This window comes from Heptranchias perlo, unplaced genomic scaffold (assembly GCF_035084215.1).
Source record: "Heptranchias perlo isolate sHepPer1 unplaced genomic scaffold, sHepPer1.hap1 HAP1_SCAFFOLD_866, whole genome shotgun sequence".
Lineage (NCBI taxonomy): Eukaryota > Metazoa > Chordata > Chondrichthyes > Hexanchiformes > Hexanchidae > Heptranchias > Heptranchias perlo.
In genome coordinates, this window is record NW_027139903.1 from 32,633 (window position 1) to 52,990 (window position 20,358).

The following is a 20,358-nucleotide window of genomic DNA, read 5'->3' on the forward strand; positions in this document are numbered from 1 at the left end:
GAGGAGGGAGGAGAGAGAGTGAAAGAGGTAGAGGGGGGAATGGGGGGAGGAGGAAGGAGGCAGCGCGAAGAGGAGATGGGGAAAGGTGTGGCACGGGAGGAAAGAGGGGGTAAAGGAAAAGCAGGAAGAAGGAGAGGTGGAGGCAGGTCTCCAAACACCCTAACGGGTCACTTCTATGTTTTAGATGAGCCACGGCTAACAAGGCCAAAGACATGGCAACCGAGCATGACATCCGAACTCCCCTGAACGGCAACGAGCATGGTCAACCCAAAGAAGGTAACAGGCGGTGGGCAGGCAGGGCTGGATCGGTGATTGTGTTTAAAGTTGTGATCTTTCTCTAGGACATTGAGTCTCGGCGGGATATTCCACAGTGTGGGGCATCATGGTCAAGCCTGACTCTGTACAATGGGAGTGAATGGGAAGGGGTTTGGGTCCATTGGGATTGTGTACAGTGGGAGTGAATGGGAAAGGGTGTGATCCATTGGGATTGTGTACAATGGGAGTGAATGGGAAAGGGTGTGACCCATTGGGATTGTGTACAATGGGAGTGAATGGGAAGGGGTTTGGGTCCATTGGGATTGTGTACAATGGGAGTGAATGGGAAAGGGTTTGGATCCATTGGGATTGTGTCCAATGGGAGTGAATGGGAAGGGGTTTGGGTCCATTGGGATTGTGTACAATGGGAGTGAATGGGAAAGGGTGTGACCCATTGGGATTGTGTACAATGGGAGTGAATGGGAAGGGGTTTGGGTCCATTGGGATTGTGTACAATGGGAGTGAATGGGAAAGGGTTTGGATCCATTGGGATTGTGTACAATGGGAGTGAATGGGAAAGGGTGTGACCCATTGGGATTGTGTACAATGGGAGTGAATGGGAAGGGGTTTGGGTCCATTGGGATTGTGTACAATGGGAGTGAATGGGAAAGGGTTTGGATCCATTGGGATTGTGTACAATGGGAGTGAATGGGAAGGGGTTTGGGTCCATTGGGATTGTGTACAATGGGAGTGAATGGGAAGGGATTTGATCCACTGGGATTGTGTACAATGGGAGTGAATGGGAAGGGGTTTGGGTCCATTGGGATTGTGTACAATGGGAGTGAATGGGAAGGGGTTTGGGTCCATTGGGATTGTGTACAATGGGAGTGAACGGGAAGGGGTTTGGTCCATTGGGATTGTGTACAATGGGAGTGAACGGGAAGGGGTTTGGGTCCATTGGGATTGTGTACAATGGGAGTGAACGGGAAGGGGTTTGATTCATCATGATTCTAAAAGCCTCTCCGAATTATTCCGGGATCAGGACCTCGTATTGCTCTGGTGAGCTTGTATTCCAAGCTGTCCGAGAGGTGAATCGAGTTTTGGGATGTCTTTCGAGTTCACTTGACAATAAAGATGGGGGGAGCGGGAGACCGAATTCCCGGCCTTCACAAGGATGTGTTGGAGAGTCTGAGGAGGCGAGAGACAAGGAGGGTTCGGAGATTCAGGGCTCCAGAGGGAGAAGGGGAGAATGACAGGGCTGATCTGGTCTTCATTACCAAAAGGATTGCTGGCAGCGCACGAGCAGGTCGACTGACCTGTTGAGACGGGGGGGGGGCGGGTGGGGGCAGAGAACCTCAAGGCAGCAGAAACCAAGCGTGAACTGCCAGCCGTGGCTCAGTGGGGTCTCACTCTCCCCTCCGAGTCAGCAGGACTGTGGGTTCGAGTCCCCGCTCCAGAGACCCGGGCCCCACAATCCAGGGCCGACGCTCTCCCCCGGGGCCAGCACCGAGGGAGCTCTGCGCTGTCGGATGAGACGTTAAACCGAGGGGCCCCCGTCTGCCCCTCTCAGGTGGACATAAAAGATCCCACGGCCACTATTGGAAGAGAAGCAGGGGGGAGCTCTCCCCGGGGCCAATACTGATCCCACAATATCAATTTTAAATAGTGATTACGGTCACTGATGACTCCTTAATTTAGGTCCCAGCTTTAATGACCTACGCACCTAACCAATAAATAATGTAATTTATCCGGCTGGTCCCTGTCATTTAACCCAACTCCGAACAGTTTAATCTCCCTCTGCCTTTGGCACCAAGCCTGCACCCAACGACACAACAACAGATTATCCGGGTCATACATCACGTTGCCGTTTGTGGGATCTTGCTGTGCGCAAACTGGCCTGCCACGTTACAACACTTTAATTGGCTGTAAATTGGCTTTGGGACGTCCTGAGGTGTTTTCGGGTTAAGAAGGAAAATAATTTGGCAAAGAGTTCCTTTACTCTCGAGCGCTGTCCTGTGACTCCCGCCTGGACGTCTCCACGGGGTGAGCGGGAATTTGGGCGCAATCAGGATCGGGTCTCGACTGCGATGCCCCGCCCAAGGACGAGACACGCGCACGAAGAACGGGGCAGTTGGGCGAGGTTCCGGGAGAGCGACCGAGGACCGTGGCCCAGCGAGGGGGGGTCAGGGCACTTTGGGAGGGGGGTTGAGGGGTGTGGGGGGGCAGATTATCCGAGTGCGGGAGAATGACTGATTGGAACGAACCTCCTGATTCCCCAGCATTCCTGGACTCACCGCCCGACTACAGCGACAACGCGGAAATGTTCGCTCACACCTTAGACGACCAGACTGTCCGCAGGCACTTCATAAGAAAGGTAAGCGGGAAGTTCCAGAAGGATCGCTGGTGTCAGAAATCGAATCAGTGCAACGGGGCGGGGGCGGTTAGGACTCAGAAACGTATCTGGGGCAGTGTAGAGGGAGCTTTACTCTGTATCTAACCCTGTACCTGCCCTGGGAGTGTCTGATGGGACAGTGCAGAGGGAGCTTTACTCTGTATCTAACCCTGTACCTGCCCTGGGAGTGTTTGACGGGACGGTGTAGAGGGAGCTTTACTCTGTATCTAACCCTGTACCTGCCCTGGGAGTGTTTGATGGGACGGTGTAGAGGGAGCTTTACTCTGTATCTAACCCTGTACCTGCCCTGGGAGTGTTTGATGGGACAGTGTAGAGGGAGCTTTACTCTGTATCTAACCCTGTACCTGCCCTGGGAGTGTTTGATGGGACAGTGTAGAGGGAGCTTTACTCTGTATCTAACCCGTGCTGTCCCTGCCCTGGGAGTGTTTGACGGGGCAGTGTAGAGGGAGCTTTACTCTGTATCTAACCCTGTACCTGCCCTGGGAGTGTTTGATGGGACAGTGTAGAGGGAGCTTTACTCTGTATCTAACCCTGTACCTGCCCTGGGAGTGTTTGATGGGGCAGTGTAGAGGGAGCTTTACTCTGTATCTAACCCTGTACCTGCCCTGGGAGTGTTTGATGGGGCAGTGTAGAGGGAGCTTTACTCTGTATCTAACCCCGTGCTGTACCTGCCCTGGGAGTGTTTGATGGGACAGTGTAGGGGGAGCTTTACTCTGTATCTAACCCTGTACCTGCCCTGGGAGTGTCTGATGGGACAGTGCAGAGGGAGCTTTACTCTGTATCTAACCCGTGCTGTACCTGCCCTGGGAGTGTTTGATGGGACGGTGTAGAGGGAGCTTTACTCTGTATCTAACCCTGTACCTGCCCTGGGAGTGTTTGATGGGACAGTGCAGAGGGAGCTTTACTCTGTATCTTACCCTGTACCTGCCCTGGGAGTGTTTGATGGGACAGTGTAGAGGGAGCTTTACTCTGTATCTAACCCGTGCTGTCCCTGCCCTGGGAGTGTTTGATGGGGCAGTGTAGAGGGAGCTTTACTCTGTATCTAACCCTGTACCTGCCCTGGGAGTGTTTGATGGGACAGTGTAGAGGGAGCTTTACTCTGTATCTAACCCTGTACCTGCCCTGGGAGTGTTTGATGGGACGGTGTAGAGGGAGCTTTACTCTGTATCTAACCCTGTACCTGCCCTGGGAGTGTTTGATGGGACGGTGTAGAGGGAGCTTTACTCTGTATCTAACCCTGTACCTGCCCTGGGAGTGTTTGACGGGACAGTGTAGAGGGAGCTTTACTCTGTATCTAACCCTGTACCTGCCCTGGGAGTGTTTGATGGGACGGTGTAGAGGGAGCTTTACTCTGTATCTAACCCTGTACCTGCCCTGGGAGTGTTTGATGGGACAGTGTAGAGGGAGCTTTACTCTGTATCTAACCCTGTACCTGCCCTGGGAGTGTTTGATGGGACAGTGTAGAGGGAGCTTTACTCTGTATCTAACCCGTGCTGTCCCTGCCCTGGGAGTGTTTGACGGGGCAGTGTAGAGGGAGCTTTACTCTGTATCTAACCCTGTACCTGCCCTGGGAGTGTTTGATGGGACAGTGTAGAGGGAGCTTTACTCTGTATCTAACCCTGTACCTGCCCTGGGAGTGTTTGATGGGGCAGTGTAGAGGGAGCTTTACTCTGTATCTAACCCTGTACCTGCCCTGGGAGTGTTTGATGGGGCAGTGTAGAGGGAGCTTTACTCTGTATCTAACCCCGTGCTGTCCCTGCCCTGGGAGTGTTTGATGGGACAGTGTAGGGGGAGCTTTACTCTGTATCTAACCCTGTACCTGCCCTGGGAGTGTCTGATGGGACAGTGCAGAGGGAGCTTTACTCTGTATCTAACCCGTGCTGTACCTGCCCTGGGAGTGTTTGATGGGACGGTGTAGAGGGAGCTTTACTCTGTATCTAACCCTGTACCTGCCCTGGGAGTGTTTGATGGGACAGTGCAGAGGGAGCTTTACTCTGTATCTAACCCTGTACCTGCCCTGGGAGTGTTTGATGGGACAGTGTAGAGGGAGCTTTACTCTGTATCTAACCCGTGCTGTCCCTGCCCTGGGAGTGTTTGACGGGGCAATGTAGAGGGAGCTTTACTCTGTATCTAACCCTGTACCTGCCCTGGGAGTGTTTGATGGGACAGTGTAGAGGGAGCTTTACTCTGTATCTAACCCTGTACCTGCCCTGGGAGTGTTTGATGGGGCAGTGTAGAGGGAGCTTTACTCTGTATCTAACCCTGTACCTGCCCTGGGAGTGTTTGATGGGGCAGTGTAGAGGGAGCTTTACTCTGTATCTAACCCTGTACCTGCCCTGGGAGTGTTTGATGGGACAGTGTAGAGGGAGCTTTACTCTGTATCTAACCCTGTACCTGCCCTGGGAGTGTTTGATGGGACGGTGTAGAGGGAGCTTTACTCTGTATCTAACCCTGTACCTGCCCTGGGAGTGTTTGATGGGACAGTGCAGAGGGAGCTTTACTCTGTATCTAACCCTGTACCTGCCCTGGGAGTGTTTGACGGGACAGTGTAGAGGGAGCTTTACTCTGTATCTAGCCCTGGGAGTGTTTGATGGGACTCTCGTTGTGCAGTTCCTCACCCTGCTGACTGTGTTGGGCTCCCCAGGTGTTCGTGGTCCTCGGGATGCAGCTGCTCTTCACCTTCGGGCTGGTCTGTGTCTTCACCTTCTCTGCTGACGTCAGACTGTACGTCGGGAAGACGCCTGCACTTTACTACTCATCGTTTGGCATCTTCATCTTCTTCCTGATCGTCCTGAACTGCTGCGGGGATGTCAGACGGAGGCACCCGTGGAATTTCATCTGTCTGGTGAGCAGAGCCATTGCAGGGTCAGCCTGCAGAGACTCCGTCGTCGATTATGTACAAAATACCTGTCAGCCGTGGCTCAGTCATGGCACGTTGGCCTTTATCGCAAGGGGGTTGGAGTACAAGAGTAAGGAAGTCTTGCTGCAATTGTACAGGGCTTTGGTGAGACCTCACCTGGAGTACTGCGTACAGTTTTGGACCCCTTATCTATACTTGCCTTAGAGGCGGTGCAATGAAGGTTCGTTAGATTGATTCCTGGGATGAGAGGGTTGTCCTATGAGGAGAGATTGAGTGGAATGGGCCGATACTCTCTGGAGTTTAGAAGAATGAGAGGTGATCTCATTGAAACATACAAGATTCTGAGGGGGCTCGACAGGGTAGATGCTGAGAGGCTGTTTCCCCTGGCTGGAGAGTCTAGAACTAGGGGGCATAGTCTCAGGATAAGGGGTCGGCTATTTCGGACTGAGATGAGGAGGAATTTCTTCACTCAGAGGGTTGTGAATCTTTGGAATTCTCTACCCCAGAGGGCTGTGGATGCTCAGTCATTGAGTATATTCAAGACTGAGATCGATAGATTTCTGGACTCGAGGGGAATCGAGGGATATGGGGATCGGGCGGGAAAGTGGAGTTGAGGTCGAAGATCAGCCATGATCTGATTGAATGGCGGAGGAGGCTCGAGGGGCCGAATGGCCTACTCCTGCTGCTATTTCTTCTTATGTTCTTAATTGGTCTCACTCTCGCCTCATCCTTTGTTACCTCCAGACTCGACTATTCCAACGCTCTCCTGGCCGGCCTCCAACCCTCCGTAAACTTCAGCTCATCCAAAACTCTGCTGCCCCTTATCCTAACTCGCACCACGTCCCGCTCACCCGTTGCCGCCTGCGCTTGTACACTGGCTCCCGGTCCGGCAACGCCCCGAATTTAAAATGCACGTCCTCGTTTTCAAATCCCTCCACGGCCTCGTTCCCCCCCCCCCCCCCCTCCCTGATCTCCGTAACCTCCTCCAGCCCTCCCACATCTCTGCGCTCCTCCAATTCTGGCCTCTTGCACGTCCCCCATTTCCTTCGCCCCGCCATTGGCGGCCGTGCCTTCAGCTGCCTGGGTCCTAAGCTCTGGAATTCCCTCCCTAAGCCTCTCCGCCTCTCTCTCTCCTCCTTCAAGACGCTCCTTGAAACCTACCTCTTTGACCAAGCTTTTGGTCACCTGTCCGAATATCTCCTTGTGTGGCTCGGTGTCAAATTTTGTTTGATGTACGCTCCTGCAAAGCGTCTTGGGCTTACGTTAAAGGCACTATATAAATGCAGGTTCTTGTTGTTGGGGAGTCAGACAGTCGTGGGTTCGAGCCCCCACTCCAAAGGCTTGAGCGCATAATCCAGAGGCCGACACTCCCGGTGCCAGTGCTGAGGGAGTGCGACACTGTCGGAGGTGCCGTCTTTCGCGCGAGACTTTAAACTGAGTCCCCATCTGCCCTCTCAGGTGGCCGTAAAAGTTGGGGAGTTTTCCCCGGTGTCCTGATTCCACAAGCAGGTGGATAGGTAACCAGAGGGCACAGATTTAAGATAATCGGCACAAGAACCAGAGGGGGGGGCGGGGGAAGATGAGGAGAATGTAGTTTTGCACTGCGAGCTGTTACGATCGGGAATGCACTGCCTGAAAGGCGGATTCAATCGTAACTTTCAAAAGGGGAACTGGATAAATACTTGAAAAGGAAAAGTTGCAGGGCTACGAAGAAAGAGCAGGGGGGCAGTGGGACTAATCGGACAGCTCTTTCAAAGGGCCGGCACAGGCACGATGGGCCGAATGGCCTCCTTCTGCGCTGTAGGGTTCTATGAGTCGGACGGAAGGAGGGCGGGCGGGGGAAGAACGCGGGATCGGAGGAGGGGGGGGGGGGGGCGGGCGGGTCTAACGCCTGTGTCCCAAAGACGATCGACTGCAGAGCTGTCAAGAGAGGCAGCGACAGAGAGAGACGCCAGTCGCCATTTTGCGTGTAAGAAGAGATTGGTTTGGGGGGGGGTGGGGGGAGGGTGGGTGGACGCTGAAATTGGTCTCGCAAGTACGGGGCGGCAGCTAATAGTCTGCTTTTTCTCCTTGCCCCCTTGGGGTAGAGCAGGGCTGCCCACTTTTTGCGCCAACACCTAAATACCGATTCCACCCCCATTGAACTTTTCGGGGCAGAGGCCCCGGAGAAAGGGGCAAACACGATTCACAAGGATGAGACCAGGACTGAGAGCTTACAACTATCAGGAAAGATTAATTGTAAACAATCTTACAACACCAAGTTATAGTCCTCCTATAGTCCAAGTTTATAGGCTTCCTCCTTCCTCAGGTGAATGTTGTGGAAATGAAATCCTCGAACCCTTCGCATTTATGAATCACAGAACAATACCTGGTGATTACAGATAATCATTCCAACTGCCCGTTGCCAAGGCAATCAGAGTGTTCAGACAGAGAGGTGTTACCTACAGGGCCACCGAATATACAAACACCAAAAAAACAGAGAGAGGCAGAAACATCCGGAAGGAAGAGAAAGTCAGCAAATGACCCGTTATATTAAAAACAGATAACTTTTGTTCGCTGGTGTAGCATGACATGAACCCAAGATCCCGGTTGAGGCCGTCCTCATGGGTGCGGAACTTGGCTATCAATTTCTGCTCGACGATTTTGCGTTGTCGTGTGTCTCGAAGGCCGCCTTGGAGTATGCTTACCCGAAGGTCGGTGGCTGAATGTCCTTGACTGCTGAAGTGTTCCCCGACTGGGAGATTAAAACAGACTGGGGCTCCTATCTCTAGAAAAGAGAAGACTGAGGGGGTGACCTGATCGAGGTCTTTAAGATAACGAAAGGGTTCGATAGGGTAGATGTAGAGAAGATGTGTCCACTTGTTTGGGGGGGAGACCAGAGCTAGAGGGACATCAATATAAGATAGTCACTAATAAATCCAATCGGGAATTCAGGAGAAACTTCTTCACCCAGAGAGCGGTGAGAATGTGGAACTCGCTCCCACAAGGAGTAGTTGAGGTGAATAGTGTAGATGGATTTAAGGGGAAGCTCAATAAACACATGAGGGAGAAAGGAATAGAAGGAGATGCTGAGAGGGTGAGATGAAGTAGGGAGGGAGGAGGCTCGTGTGGAGCATAAACACCAGCACGGAGCAGGTGGGCCGAATGGCCTGTTTCTGTGCTGTAAAATTCTATGTAAAGAATCCGAGCTCCCCCCACCGTTCCCCCCCCAACGGGGTGGCAACATTCTGCCATTCCTGACCCTCCTCGAGGCAGACCCCCGCCCCCGCCCCCCACAGCCCCGGAGGAGCAGCACAGGCGACGAGCGGACGCCTCCCTCTCGTGCGCTGACCACCCCTACCCTCGGATTTGGGACGAGGGGGAGGGGTCGATGCCGGCTGGGTGGCAGAGGCGTGCGATGCGAGTTTCGGCGGGGTGGCCCTGGCAACTCGAGCGGCGGGCACGGCAGGCTTGGGGCAGTGGGGCGGGGCGGGGGAGTGAGATTTGCAATGCCCCGTCGAGCCATCGCGACGTGTGCGGCAGCCGTTGAGTCTCCCCGCGGATCCGAGTGACCTTCTCTCCACACCATCTCTCCACAGGCTCTACTGACGCTCAGCCTCTCCTACATGGTCGGGACGGTGGCCTCCTTCTACGAGACCTCCTCGGTCATGATCGCTCTGGGGAGCACGGTGGCTGTCTGCTTCGCCATCATCCTCTTCGCCAGCCAGGTGAGCGAGAGCGCCCTGCCCGCTCAAGTCTCCTCTCTCCCCCCCACCGAGAGAGCTTGTACAGTTGGGGGAGGGACGGTGGGGGGAAGGGGGGGAACGAGGAGTGGGGGGACGGTAGGAGGTGATTGCGGCTGTGTAATCTCCTCCCGCTAGGGTCGGGAGTAGGGGGGAGAGTCGCACGCTCCCCCGTCTCTGTTCTGCGAACGGCTGGAGTCACTGCGGCCTCTTCTCCAGTGGGAATGGGGAGAATGGTTCACGTCACCAACGAGTGCGAGGGACAGAGGGCTAGGGACTCGTCCTCCATTGGGGGTAACGGCTGCTCTCAGTCCTCTCTCCGGGGACTCGTCCTCCATTGGGGGTAACGGCTGCTCTCAGTCCTCTCTCCAGGGACTCGTCCTCCATTGGGAGTAACGGCTGCTCTCAGTCCTCTCTCCAGGGACTCGTCCTCCATTGGGGGTAACGGCTGCTCTCAGTCCTCTCTCCAGGGACTCGTCCTCCATTGAGGGTAACGGCTGCTCTCAGTCACTCTCCGGGGACTCGTCCTCCATTGAGGGTAACGGCTGCTCTCAGTCACTCTCCGGGGACTCGTCCTCTATTGGGGGTAATGGCTGTTCTCAGTCACTCTCTGGGGACTCGTCCTCCATTGAGGGTAATGGCTGCTCTCAGTCACTCTTCTCCGGGGACTCATCCTCCATTGAGGGTAACGGCTGTTCTCAGTCACTCTCCGGGGACTCGTCCTCCATTGAGGGTAACGGCTGCTCTCAGTCACTCTCCGGGGACTCGTCCTCTATTGGGGGTAATGGCTGTTCTCAGTCACTCTCTCCGGGGACTCGTCCTCCATTGAGGGCAATGGCTGCTCTCAGTCACTCTCTGGGACTCGTTCTCCATTGAGGGGCGTGCATGTGTCCCCGTGTGCGGGTGTGTGTGTGTGTGTCCGTCTGCGTTGTGTGTGTGTGTGTGTGTCTGTGTCTGAGAGAGGATTGTACATCACTTCTGCTGGGTGACGTCTCACATGACCCTCACCCCCACTCTCTCTCTCTCCCCCCAGACCCGGCTGGATTTCACGTACTGTTACGGCTTCCTCCTGGTCCTCTCCACCGTTCTCATCATGTTTGGCTTTTTCTGCATCTTCTTCTACAACCACATTCTGCAGATCGTCTACGGTTCCCTCGGAGCCCTGCTCTTCTCCGTCGTAAGTACGCCCACCCTCTCTCTCCATCCTCGGAGCCCTGCTCTTCTCCGTCGTAAGTACGCCCACCCTCTCTCTCTCCGTCCTCGGAGCCCTGCTCTTCTCCATCGTAAGTACGCCCACCCTCTCTCTCTCCGTCCTCGGAGCCCTGCTCTTCTCTGTCGTAAGTACGCCCACCCTCTCTCTCTCCGTCCTCGGAGCCCTGCTCTTCTCCGTCGTAAGTACGCCCACCCTCTCTCTCTCTCCTCATCCTCGGAGCCCTGCTCTTCTCTGTCGTAAGTACGCCCACCCTCTCTCTCTCCGTCCTCGGAGCCCTGCTCTTCTCTGTCGTAAGTACGCCCACCCTCTCTCTCTCCGTCCTCGGAGCCCTGCTCTTCTCTGTCGTAAGTACGCCCACCCTCTCTCTCTCCGTCCTCGGAGCCCTGGTCTTCTCCGTCGTAAGTACGCCCAACCCTCTCTCTCCTCATCCTCGGAGCCCTGCTCTTCTCCGTCGTAAGTACGCCCACCCTCTCTCTCTCCGTCCTCGGAGCCCTGCTCTTCTCTGTCGTAAGTACGCCCACCCTCTCTCTCTCCTCATCCTCGGAGCCCTGCTCTTCTCCGTCGTAAGTACGCCCACCCTCTCTCTCTCCGTCCTCGGAGCCCTGCTCTTCTCCGTCGTAAGTACGCCCACCCTCTCTCTCTCCGTCCTCGGAGCCCTGCTCTTCTCCGTCGTAAGTACGCCCACCCTCTCTCTCTCCGTCCTCGGAGCCCTGCTCTTCTCCGTTGTAAGTACGCCCAACCCTCTCTCTCTCCTCATCCTCGGAGCCCTGCTCTTCTCCGTCGTAAGTACGCCCACCCTCTCTCTCTCCGTCCTCGGAGCCCTGCTCTTCTCCGTTGTAAGTACGCCCAACCCTCTCTCTCCTCATCCTCGGAGCCCTGCTCTTCTCCGTTGTAAGTACGCCCACCCTCTCTCTCCGTCCTCGGAGCCCTGCTCTTCTCCGTCCTAAGTACGCCCACCCTCTCTCTCTCCGTCCTCGGAGCCCTGCTCTTCTCCGTTGTAAGTACGCCCAACCCTCTCTCTCTCCTCATCCTCGGAGCCCTGCTCTTCTCCGTCGTAAGTACGCCCACCCTCTCTCTCTCCGTCCTCGGAGTCCTGTTCTTCTCCGTTGTAAGTACGCCCACCCTCTCTCTCTCCGTCCTCGGAGCCCTGCTCTTCTCCGTTGTAAGTACGCCCACCCTCTCCTCATCCTCGGAGCCCTGCTCTTCTCCGTCGTAAGTACGCCCACCCTCTCTCTCTCCGTCCTCGGAGCCCTGCTCTTCTCCGTCGTAAGTACGCCCACCCTCTCTCTCTCCTCATCCTCGGAGCCCTGCTCTTCTCCGTCGTAAGTACGCCCACCCTCTCTCTCTCCGTCCTCGGAGCCCTGCTCTTCTCCGTCGTAAGTACGCCCACCCTCTCTCTCTCCGTCCTCGGAGCCCTGCTCTTCTCCGTTGTAAGTACGCCCACCCTCTCTCTCTCCGTCCTCGGAGCCCTGCTCTTCTCCGTCGTAAGTACGCCCACCCTCTCTCTCTCCTCATCCTCGGAGCCCTGCTCTTCTCTGTCGTAAGTACGCCCACCCTCTCTCTCTCCGTCCTCGGAGCCCTGCTCTTCTCCGTCGTAAGTACGCCCACCCTCTCTCTCTCCGTCCTCGGAGCCCTGCTCTTCTCCGTCGTAAGTACGCCCACCCTCTCTCTCCGTCCTCGGAGCCCTGCTCTTCTCCGTCGTAAGTACGCCCACCCTCTCTCTCTCCTCATCCTCGGAGCCCTGCTTTTCTCCGTCGTGAGTACGCCCACCATCTCTCTCTCCGTCCTCGGAGCCCTGCTCTTCTCCGTTGTAAGTACGCCCACCCTCTCTCTCTCCGTCCTCGGAGCCCTGCTCTTCTCCGTTGTAAGTACGCCCAACCCTCTCTCTCTCCTCATCCTCGGAGCCCTGCTCTTCTCCGTCGTAAGTACGCCCACCCTCTCTCTCTCCGTCCTCGGAGCCCTGCTCTTCTCCGTCGTAAGTACGCCCACCCTCTCTCTCTCCGTCCTTGGAGCCCTGCTCTTCTCTGTCGTAAGTACGCCCACCCTCTCTCTCTCCGTCCTCGGAGCCCTGCTCTTCTCCGTCGTAAGTACGCCCACCCTCTCTCTCCGTCCTCGGAGCCCTGCTCTTCTCCGTTGTAAGTACGCCCAACCCTCTCTCTCTCTCCGTCCTCGGAGCCCTGCTCTTCTCCGTCGTAAGTACGCCCACCCTCTCTCTCCGTCCTCGGAGCCCTGCTCTTCTCCGTCGTAAGTACGCCCACCCTCTCTCTCTCCGTCCTCGGAGCCCTGCTCTTCTCCGTTGTAAGTACGCCCACCCTCTCTCTCTCCGTCCTCGGAGCTCTGCTCTTCTCCGTCGTAAGTACGCCCAACCCTCTCTCTCTCCTCATCCTCGGAGCCCTGCTCTTCTCCGTCGTAAGTACGCCCACCCTCTCTCTCTCCGTCCTCGGAGCCCTGCTCTTCTCCGTCGTAAGTACGCCCAACCCTCTCTCTCTCCTCATCCTCGGAGCCCTGCTCTTCTCCGTTGTAAGTACGCCCACCCTCTCTCTCTCCGTCCTCGGAGCCCTGCTCTTCTCCGTCGTAAGTACGCCCACCCTCTCTCTCTCCTCATCCTCGGAGCCCTGCTCTTCTCCGTCGTAAGTACGCCCACCCTCTCTCTCTCCGTCCTCGGAGCCCTGCTCTTCTCCGTTGTAAGTACGCCCACCCTCTCTCTCCGTCCTCGGAGCCCTGCTCTTCTCCGTCGTAAGTACGCCCACCCTCTCTCTCTCCGTCCTCGGAGCCCTGCTCTTCTCCGTTGTAAGTACGCCCACCCTCTCTCTCCGTCCTCGGAGCCCTGCTCTTCTCCGTTGTAAGTACGCCCACCCTCTCTCTCTCCCCATCCTGCTCTCACCGCCCCAGTCTGCGGAAGAGATGTAGAAGGCAGAAACTCCCGTGATGGACCAGTGGGTGAGTGCGGGACTGAGCCACCCAAGAGCAGGGAAATCCCCAGTTGGACGCCAGGCCAGGGGGCGGGGGGGTTACAATAAGGGCCTCACCGCCCCCTGGGTTGGGGGGGGGGGGGAATAATCAGCAAATTCCTCATCACCATTGAGTGACTCCTGCTGGGAAATGTGAGGAGGTTGGGTGGGGGAGGATCGGGTCACACAGTTAGATACAGAGTAAAGCTCACTCTACACCGTCCCGTCTAACACTCCCAGGGCAGGTACAGGGTTAGATACAGAGTGAAGCTCCCTCTACACTGTCCCGTCAAACACTCCCAGGGCAGGTACAGGGTTAGATACAGAGTAAAGCTCCCTCTACACTGTCCCGTCAAACACTCCCAGGACAGGTACAGGGTTAGATACAGAGTAAAGCTCCCTCTACACTGTCCCGTCAAACACTCCCAGGGCAGGTACAGGGTTAGATACAGAGTGAAGCTCCCTCTACACTGTCCCATCAAACACTCCCAGGGCAGGTACAGGGTTAGATACAGAGTAAAGCTCCCTCTACACTGTCCCATCAAACACTCCCAGGGCAGGTGCAGGGTTAGATACAGAGTAAAGCTCCCTCTACACTGTCCCATCAAACACTCCCAGGGCAGGTACAGGGTTAGATACAGAGTAAAGCTCCCTCTACACTGTCCCATCAAACACTCCTGGGGCAGGTACAGGGTTAGATACAGAGTAAAGCTCCCTCTACACTGTCCCGTCAAACACTCCCAGGGCAGGTACAGGGTTAGATACAGAGTAAAGCTCCCTCTACACTGTCCCATCAAACACTCCTGGGGCAGGTACAGGGTTAGATACAGAGTAAAGCTCCCTCTACACTGTCCCGTCAAACACTCCCAGGGCAGGTACAGGGTTAGATACAGAGTAAAGCTCCCTCTACACTGTCCCATCAAACACTCCTGGGGCAGGTACAGGGTTAGATACAGAGTAAAGCTCCCTCTACACTGTCCCATCAAACACTCCCAGGGCAGGTACAGGGTTAGATACAGAGTAAAGCTCCCTCTACACTGTCCCATCAAACACTCCCAGGGCAGGTACAGGGTTAGATACAGAGTAAAGCTCCCTCTACACTGTCCCGTCAAACACTCCCAGGGCAGGTACAGGGTTAGATACAGAGTAAAGCTCCCTCTACACTGTCCCATCAAACACTCCCAGGGCAGGTACAGGGTTAGATACAGAGTAAAGCTCCCTCTACACTGTCCCATCAAACACTCCCAGGGCAGGTACAGGGTTAGATACAGAGTAAAGCTCCCTCTACACTGTCCCATCAAACACTCCCAGGGCAGGTACAGGGTTAGATACAGAGTAAAGCTCCCTCGACACTGTCCCATCAAACACTCCTGGGGCAGGTACAGGGTTAGATACAGAGTAAAGCTCCCTCTACACTGTCCCATCAAACACTCCCAGGACAGGTACAGGGTTAGATACAGAGTAAAGCTCCCTCTACACTGTCCCATCAAACACTCCCAGGGCAGGTACAGGGTTAGATACAGAGTAAAGCTCCCTCTACACTGTCCCATCAAACACTCCCAGGGCAGGTACAGCACGGGTTAGATACGGAGTAAAGCTCCCTCTACACTGTCCCATCAAACACTCCCAGGGCAGGTACAGGGTTAGATACAGAGTAAAGCTCCCTCTACACTGTCCCGTCAAACACTCCCAGGGCAGGTACAGCACGGGTTAGATACGGAGTAAAGCTCCCTCTACACTGTCCCATCAAACACTCCCAGGGCAGGTACAGGGTTAGATACAGAGTAAAGCTCCCTCTACACTGTCCCATCAAACACTCCCAGGGCAGGTACAGGGTTAGATACAGAGTAAAGCTCCCTCTACACTGTCCCGTCAAACACTCCCAGGGCAGGTACAGCACGGGTTAGATACGGAGTAAAGCTCCCTCTACACTGTCCCATCAAACACTCCCAGGGCAGGTACAGGGTTAGATACAGAGTAAAGCTCCCTCTACACTGTCCCATCAAACACTCCCAGGGCAGGTACAGGGTTAGATACAGAGTAAAGCTCCCTCTACACTGTCCCATCAAACACTCTCAGGGCAGGGACGGGGTTAGATACAGAGTAAAGCTCCCTCTACACTGTCCCATCAAACACTCCCAGGGCAGGTACGGGGTTAGATACAGAGTAAAGCTCCCTCTACACTGTCCCATCAAACACTCCCAGGGCAGGTACGGGGTTAGATACAGAGTAAAGCTCCCTCTCCACTGTCCCATCAAACACTCTCAGGGCAGGTACGGGGTTAGATACAGAGTAAAGCTCCCTCTACACTGTCCCATCAAACACTCCCAGGGCAGGTACGGGGTTAGATACAGAGTAAAGCTCCCTCTACACTGTCCCATCAAACACTCCCAGGGCAGGTACAGGGTTAGATACAGAGTAAAGCTCCCTCTACACTGTCCCGTCAAACACTCCCAGGGCAGGTACAGCACGGGGTTGGACACAGAGTAAAGCTCCCTCTACACTGTCCCATCAAACACTCCCAGGGCAGGTACAGCACGGGGTTAGATACAGAGTAAAGCTCCCTCTACACTGTCCCGTCAAACACTCCCAGGGCAGGTACAGCACGGGGTTAGACACAGAGTAAAGCTCCCTCTACACTGTCCCATCAAACACTCCCAGGGCAGGTACAGCACAGGTTAGATACAGAGTAAAGCTCTCTCTCCACTGTCCCGTCAAACACTCCCAGGGCAGGTACAGGGTTAGATACAGAGTAAAGCTCCCTCTACACTGTCCCGTCAAACACTCCCAGGGCAGGTACAGCACGGGTTAGATACAGAGTAAAGCTCCCTCTACACTGTCCCGTCAAACACTCCCAGGGCAGGTACAGGGTTAGATACAGAGTAAAGCTCCCTCTACACTGTCCCGTCAAACACTCCCAGGGCAGGTACAGCACGGGTTAGATACAGAGTAAAGCTCCCTCTACACTGTCCCGTCAAACACTCCCAGGGCAGGTACAGCACGGGGTTAGATACAGACCTGCCTTAACGTTTCTCTGCGTCTTCCTCTCTTTGCAGTTCCTGGCCGCCGACACCCAGCTGATCCTGGGCCGCCATCGCTTCAGCCTGACCCCCGAGGAGTACGTCTTTGGCGCTCTCATCCTGTACCTCGACATCATCAACATCTTCCTGTACCTCCTGATGATCCTTGGTGGTAGCCGGCAGTAGCCGGGTGGGAGAGGGGGGGGGGGGAGCTGGGCGGGGGCGGCAGGCAGGAGGAGAGCCGAATGGGGAGAAGAGGCATCTCTGAATGGAGGGATTTGCAGGGAGGGGAGCAGTCCCATCGCAGGAGCTACCGTGAAACAAAGCACTGACGACAGGCATCATCCACCGTCCCAACGTTTTCGGGCGGGCGGCCGGCGGTATTGTCTCTCGCTCGGGAGGAAGGGGAGAATCGGGAAGCCGATGGTATTCTCTCTCTCTCTCCCCTCCCTCCCTCCCTCCCGAGGGAGTCACAGATTCTCCGTAACCTGCAAGACGGAAAACCCTTCCCCCTCGGATTCCGTTTCACGCTGCTCTGCGGCCGTGCCTCACGCTCCATTTTTAATTCCCAGGTCTCTCCCTTCCCTGTTTCGGGAATTTCCGATGACTTTGCTCGCCCCCTCGTAATAAAAATATTAAAGTATTTTGTATAACTGAAACAGACAGGGGAAAAGGATTTATTTGAAAGCGAGGGAACCCCCCTCTCACACGCTGGAGACCCGCACCCCCTCCCCCTGGGGTACGTGTCCCGGACACCACTCCCCCTCCCCCTGGGGTACGTGTCCCGGACACCCCTCACCCTCCCCCTGGGGTACGTGTCCCGGACACCTCTCATCCTCCCCCTGGGGTACGTGTCCCGGACACCCCTCCCCCCATCCCCCTGGGGTACGTGTCCCGGACACCCCTCCCCCTCCCCCTGGGGTACGTGTCCCGGACACCCCTCACCCTCCCCCTGGGGTACGTGTCCCGGACACCCCTCACCCTCCCCCTGGGGTACGTGTCCCGGACACCCCTCACCCTCCCCCTGGGGTACGTGTCCCGGACACCCCTCACCCTCCCCCGGGGTACGTGTCCCGGACACCCCTCACCCTCCCCCTGGGGTACGTGTCCCAGACACCCCTCACCCTCCCCCTGGGGTACGTGTCCCGGACACCCCTCACCCTCCCCCTGGGGTACGTGTCCCGGACACCTCTCGCCCTCCCCCTGGGGTACATAAGAACATAAGAAATTGGAGCAGGAGTAGGCCAATCGGCCCCTCGACACCCCTCCCCCCATCCCACTGGGGTACGTGTCCCAGACACCCCTCCCCCTCCCCCTGGGGTACATGTCCCGGACACCCCTCACCCTCCCCATGGGGTACGTGTCCCGGACACCCCTCACCCTCCCCCTGGGGTACGTGTCCCGGACACCCCTCACCCTCCCCCTGGGGTACGTGTCCCGGACACCCCTCACCCTCCCCCTGGGGTACGTGTCCCGGACACCCCTCACCCTCCCCCTGGGGTACGTGTCCCGGACACCCCTCACCCTCCCCCTGGGGTACGTGTCCCGGACACCCCTCACCCTCCCCCTGGGGTACGTGTCCCGGACACCCCTCACCCTCCCCCTGGGGTACGTGTCCCGGACACCCCTCACCCTCCCCCTGGGGTACGTGTCCCGGACACCCCTGCCCTCCCCCTGGGGTACGTGTCCCGGACACCCCTGCCCTCCCCCTGGGGTACGTGTCCCGGACACCCCCTCCCCCTCCCCCTCCCCCTGGGGTACGTGTCCCGGTCACCCCTCCCCCTGGGGTACGTGTCCCGGTCACCCCTCCCCCTGGGGTACGTGTCCCGGACACCCCTCCCCCTGGGGTACGTGTCCCGGTCACCCCTCCCCCTAGGGTACGTGTCCCGGTCACCACTCCCCCTGGGGTACGTGTCCCGGACACCCCTCCCCCTGGGGTACGTGTCCCGGACACCCCTCCCCCTGGGGTACGTGTCCCGGACACCCCTCCCCCTGGGGTACGTGTCCCGGACACCCCTCCCCCTGGGGTACGTGTCCCGGACACCCCTCCCCGTGGGGTACGTGTCCCGGACACCCCTCCCCCTGGGGTACGTGTCCCGGACACCCCTCCCCCTGGGGTACGTGTCCCGGACACCCCTCCCCCTGGGGTACGTGTCCCGGACACCCCTCCCCCTGGGGTACGTGTCCCGGACACCCCTCCCCCTGGGGTACGTGTCCCGGACACCCCTCCCCCTGGGGTACGTGTCCCGGACACCCCTCCCCCTGGGGTACGTGTCCCGGACACCCCTCCCCCTGGGGTACGTGTCCCGGACACCCCTCCCCGTGGGGTACGTGTCCCAGACACCCCTCCCCCTCCCCCTGGGGTACGTGTCCCGGACACCCCTCCCCCCCTCCCCCTGGGGTACGTGTCCCGGACACCCCTCCCCCTCCCCCTGGGGTACGTGTCCCGGACACCCCTCCCCCATCCCCCTGGGGTACGTGTCCCGGACACCCCTCCCCCCATCCCCCTGGGGTACGTGTCCCGGACACCCCTCCCCCTCCCCCTGGGGTACGTGTCCCGGACACCCCTCCCCCCATCCCCCTGGGGTACGTGTCCCGGACACCCCTCCCCCTCCCCCTGGGGTACGTGTCCCGGACACCCCTCCCCCTCCCCCTGGGGTACGTGTCCCGGTCACCCCTCCCCCTGGGGTACGTGTCCCGGTCACCCCTCCCCCTGGGGTACGTGTCCCGGTCACCTCTCCCCCCTCCCCCTGGGGTACGTGTCCCGGACACCTCTCCCCCCTCCCCCTGGGGTACGTGTCCCGGACACCTCTCCCCCCTCCCCCTGGGGTACGTGTCCCGGACACCTCTCCCCCCTCCCCCTGGGGAACGTGTCCCGGTCACCCCTCCCCCTGGGGTACGTGTCCCGGACACCTCTCCCCCTGGGGTACGTGTCCCGGTCACCCCTCCCCCTGGGGTACGTGTCCCGGACACCTCTCCCCCTCCCCCTGGGGTACGTGTCCCGGTCACCTCTCAGATACCTCAGTCAAGAGGCCTGACGGTGAGTGTGAGCAGGACATTCTGCATCACAACTCAGAGCACAAGCTGTTCACACTCGACGTCCACACTCACGTTCCAGAGAGATAGGCACCCATTGGACACACTCCCTCCTCACACACCCATTGGACACACTCTCTCCTCACACACCCATTGGACACACTCTCTCCTCACACACCCATTGGACACACTCTCTACTCACACACCCATTGGACACACTCTCTCCTCACACACCCATTGGACACACTCTCTACTCACACACCCATTGGACACACTCCCTCCTCACACACCCATTGGACACACTCTCTCCTCACACACCCATTGGACACACTCTCTACTCACACACCCATTGGACAGTTCACACTCTCCACTCACACACCCATTGGACACACTCTCTCCTCACACACCCATTGGACAGTTCACACTCTCTCCTCACACACCCATTGGACACACACACTCTCTCTCCTCACACACCCATTGGACAGTTCACACTCTCTCCTCACACACCCATTGGACACACACACTCTCTCTCCTCACACACCCATTGGACACACACACACTCTCTCCTCACACACCCATTGGACACACACACTCTCTCTCCTCACACACCCATTGGACACACTCTCTCTCCTCACACACCCATTGGACACACACACTCTCTCTCCTCACACACCCATTGGACACACTCTCTCTCCTCACACACCCATTGGACACACACACTCTCTCTCCTCACACACCCATTGGACAGTTCACACTCTCTCCTCACACACCCATTGGACAGTTCACACTCTCTCCTCACACACCCATTGGACAGTTCACACTCTCTCCTCACACACCCATTGGACACACGCACTCTCTACTCACACACCCATTGGACACACACACTCT

General features: G+C 57.2%; 1 protein-coding gene across 1 annotated transcript in view; it reads left to right on the forward strand.

The window, feature by feature from the left end:
* Positions 1–17,093, forward strand: part of LOC137319578 (protein lifeguard 1-like) — a 38,027-nt gene extending 20,934 nt beyond the window's left edge. The window contains exons 2-7 of the mRNA XM_067981674.1: positions 185–276; positions 2,535–2,629; positions 5,313–5,513; positions 9,107–9,235; positions 10,284–10,427; positions 16,471–17,093. Coding sequence (XP_067837775.1) covers positions 213–276; positions 2,535–2,629; positions 5,313–5,513; positions 9,107–9,235; positions 10,284–10,427; positions 16,471–16,620 — 783 coding nt within the window. The 5' untranslated portion in view covers positions 185–212 and the 3' untranslated portion in view covers positions 16,621–17,093. The remainder of the gene's footprint in view (positions 1–184; positions 277–2,534; positions 2,630–5,312; positions 5,514–9,106; positions 9,236–10,283; positions 10,428–16,470) is intronic.
* The last annotated feature ends 3,265 nt before the right edge of the window (positions 17,094–20,358 follow it).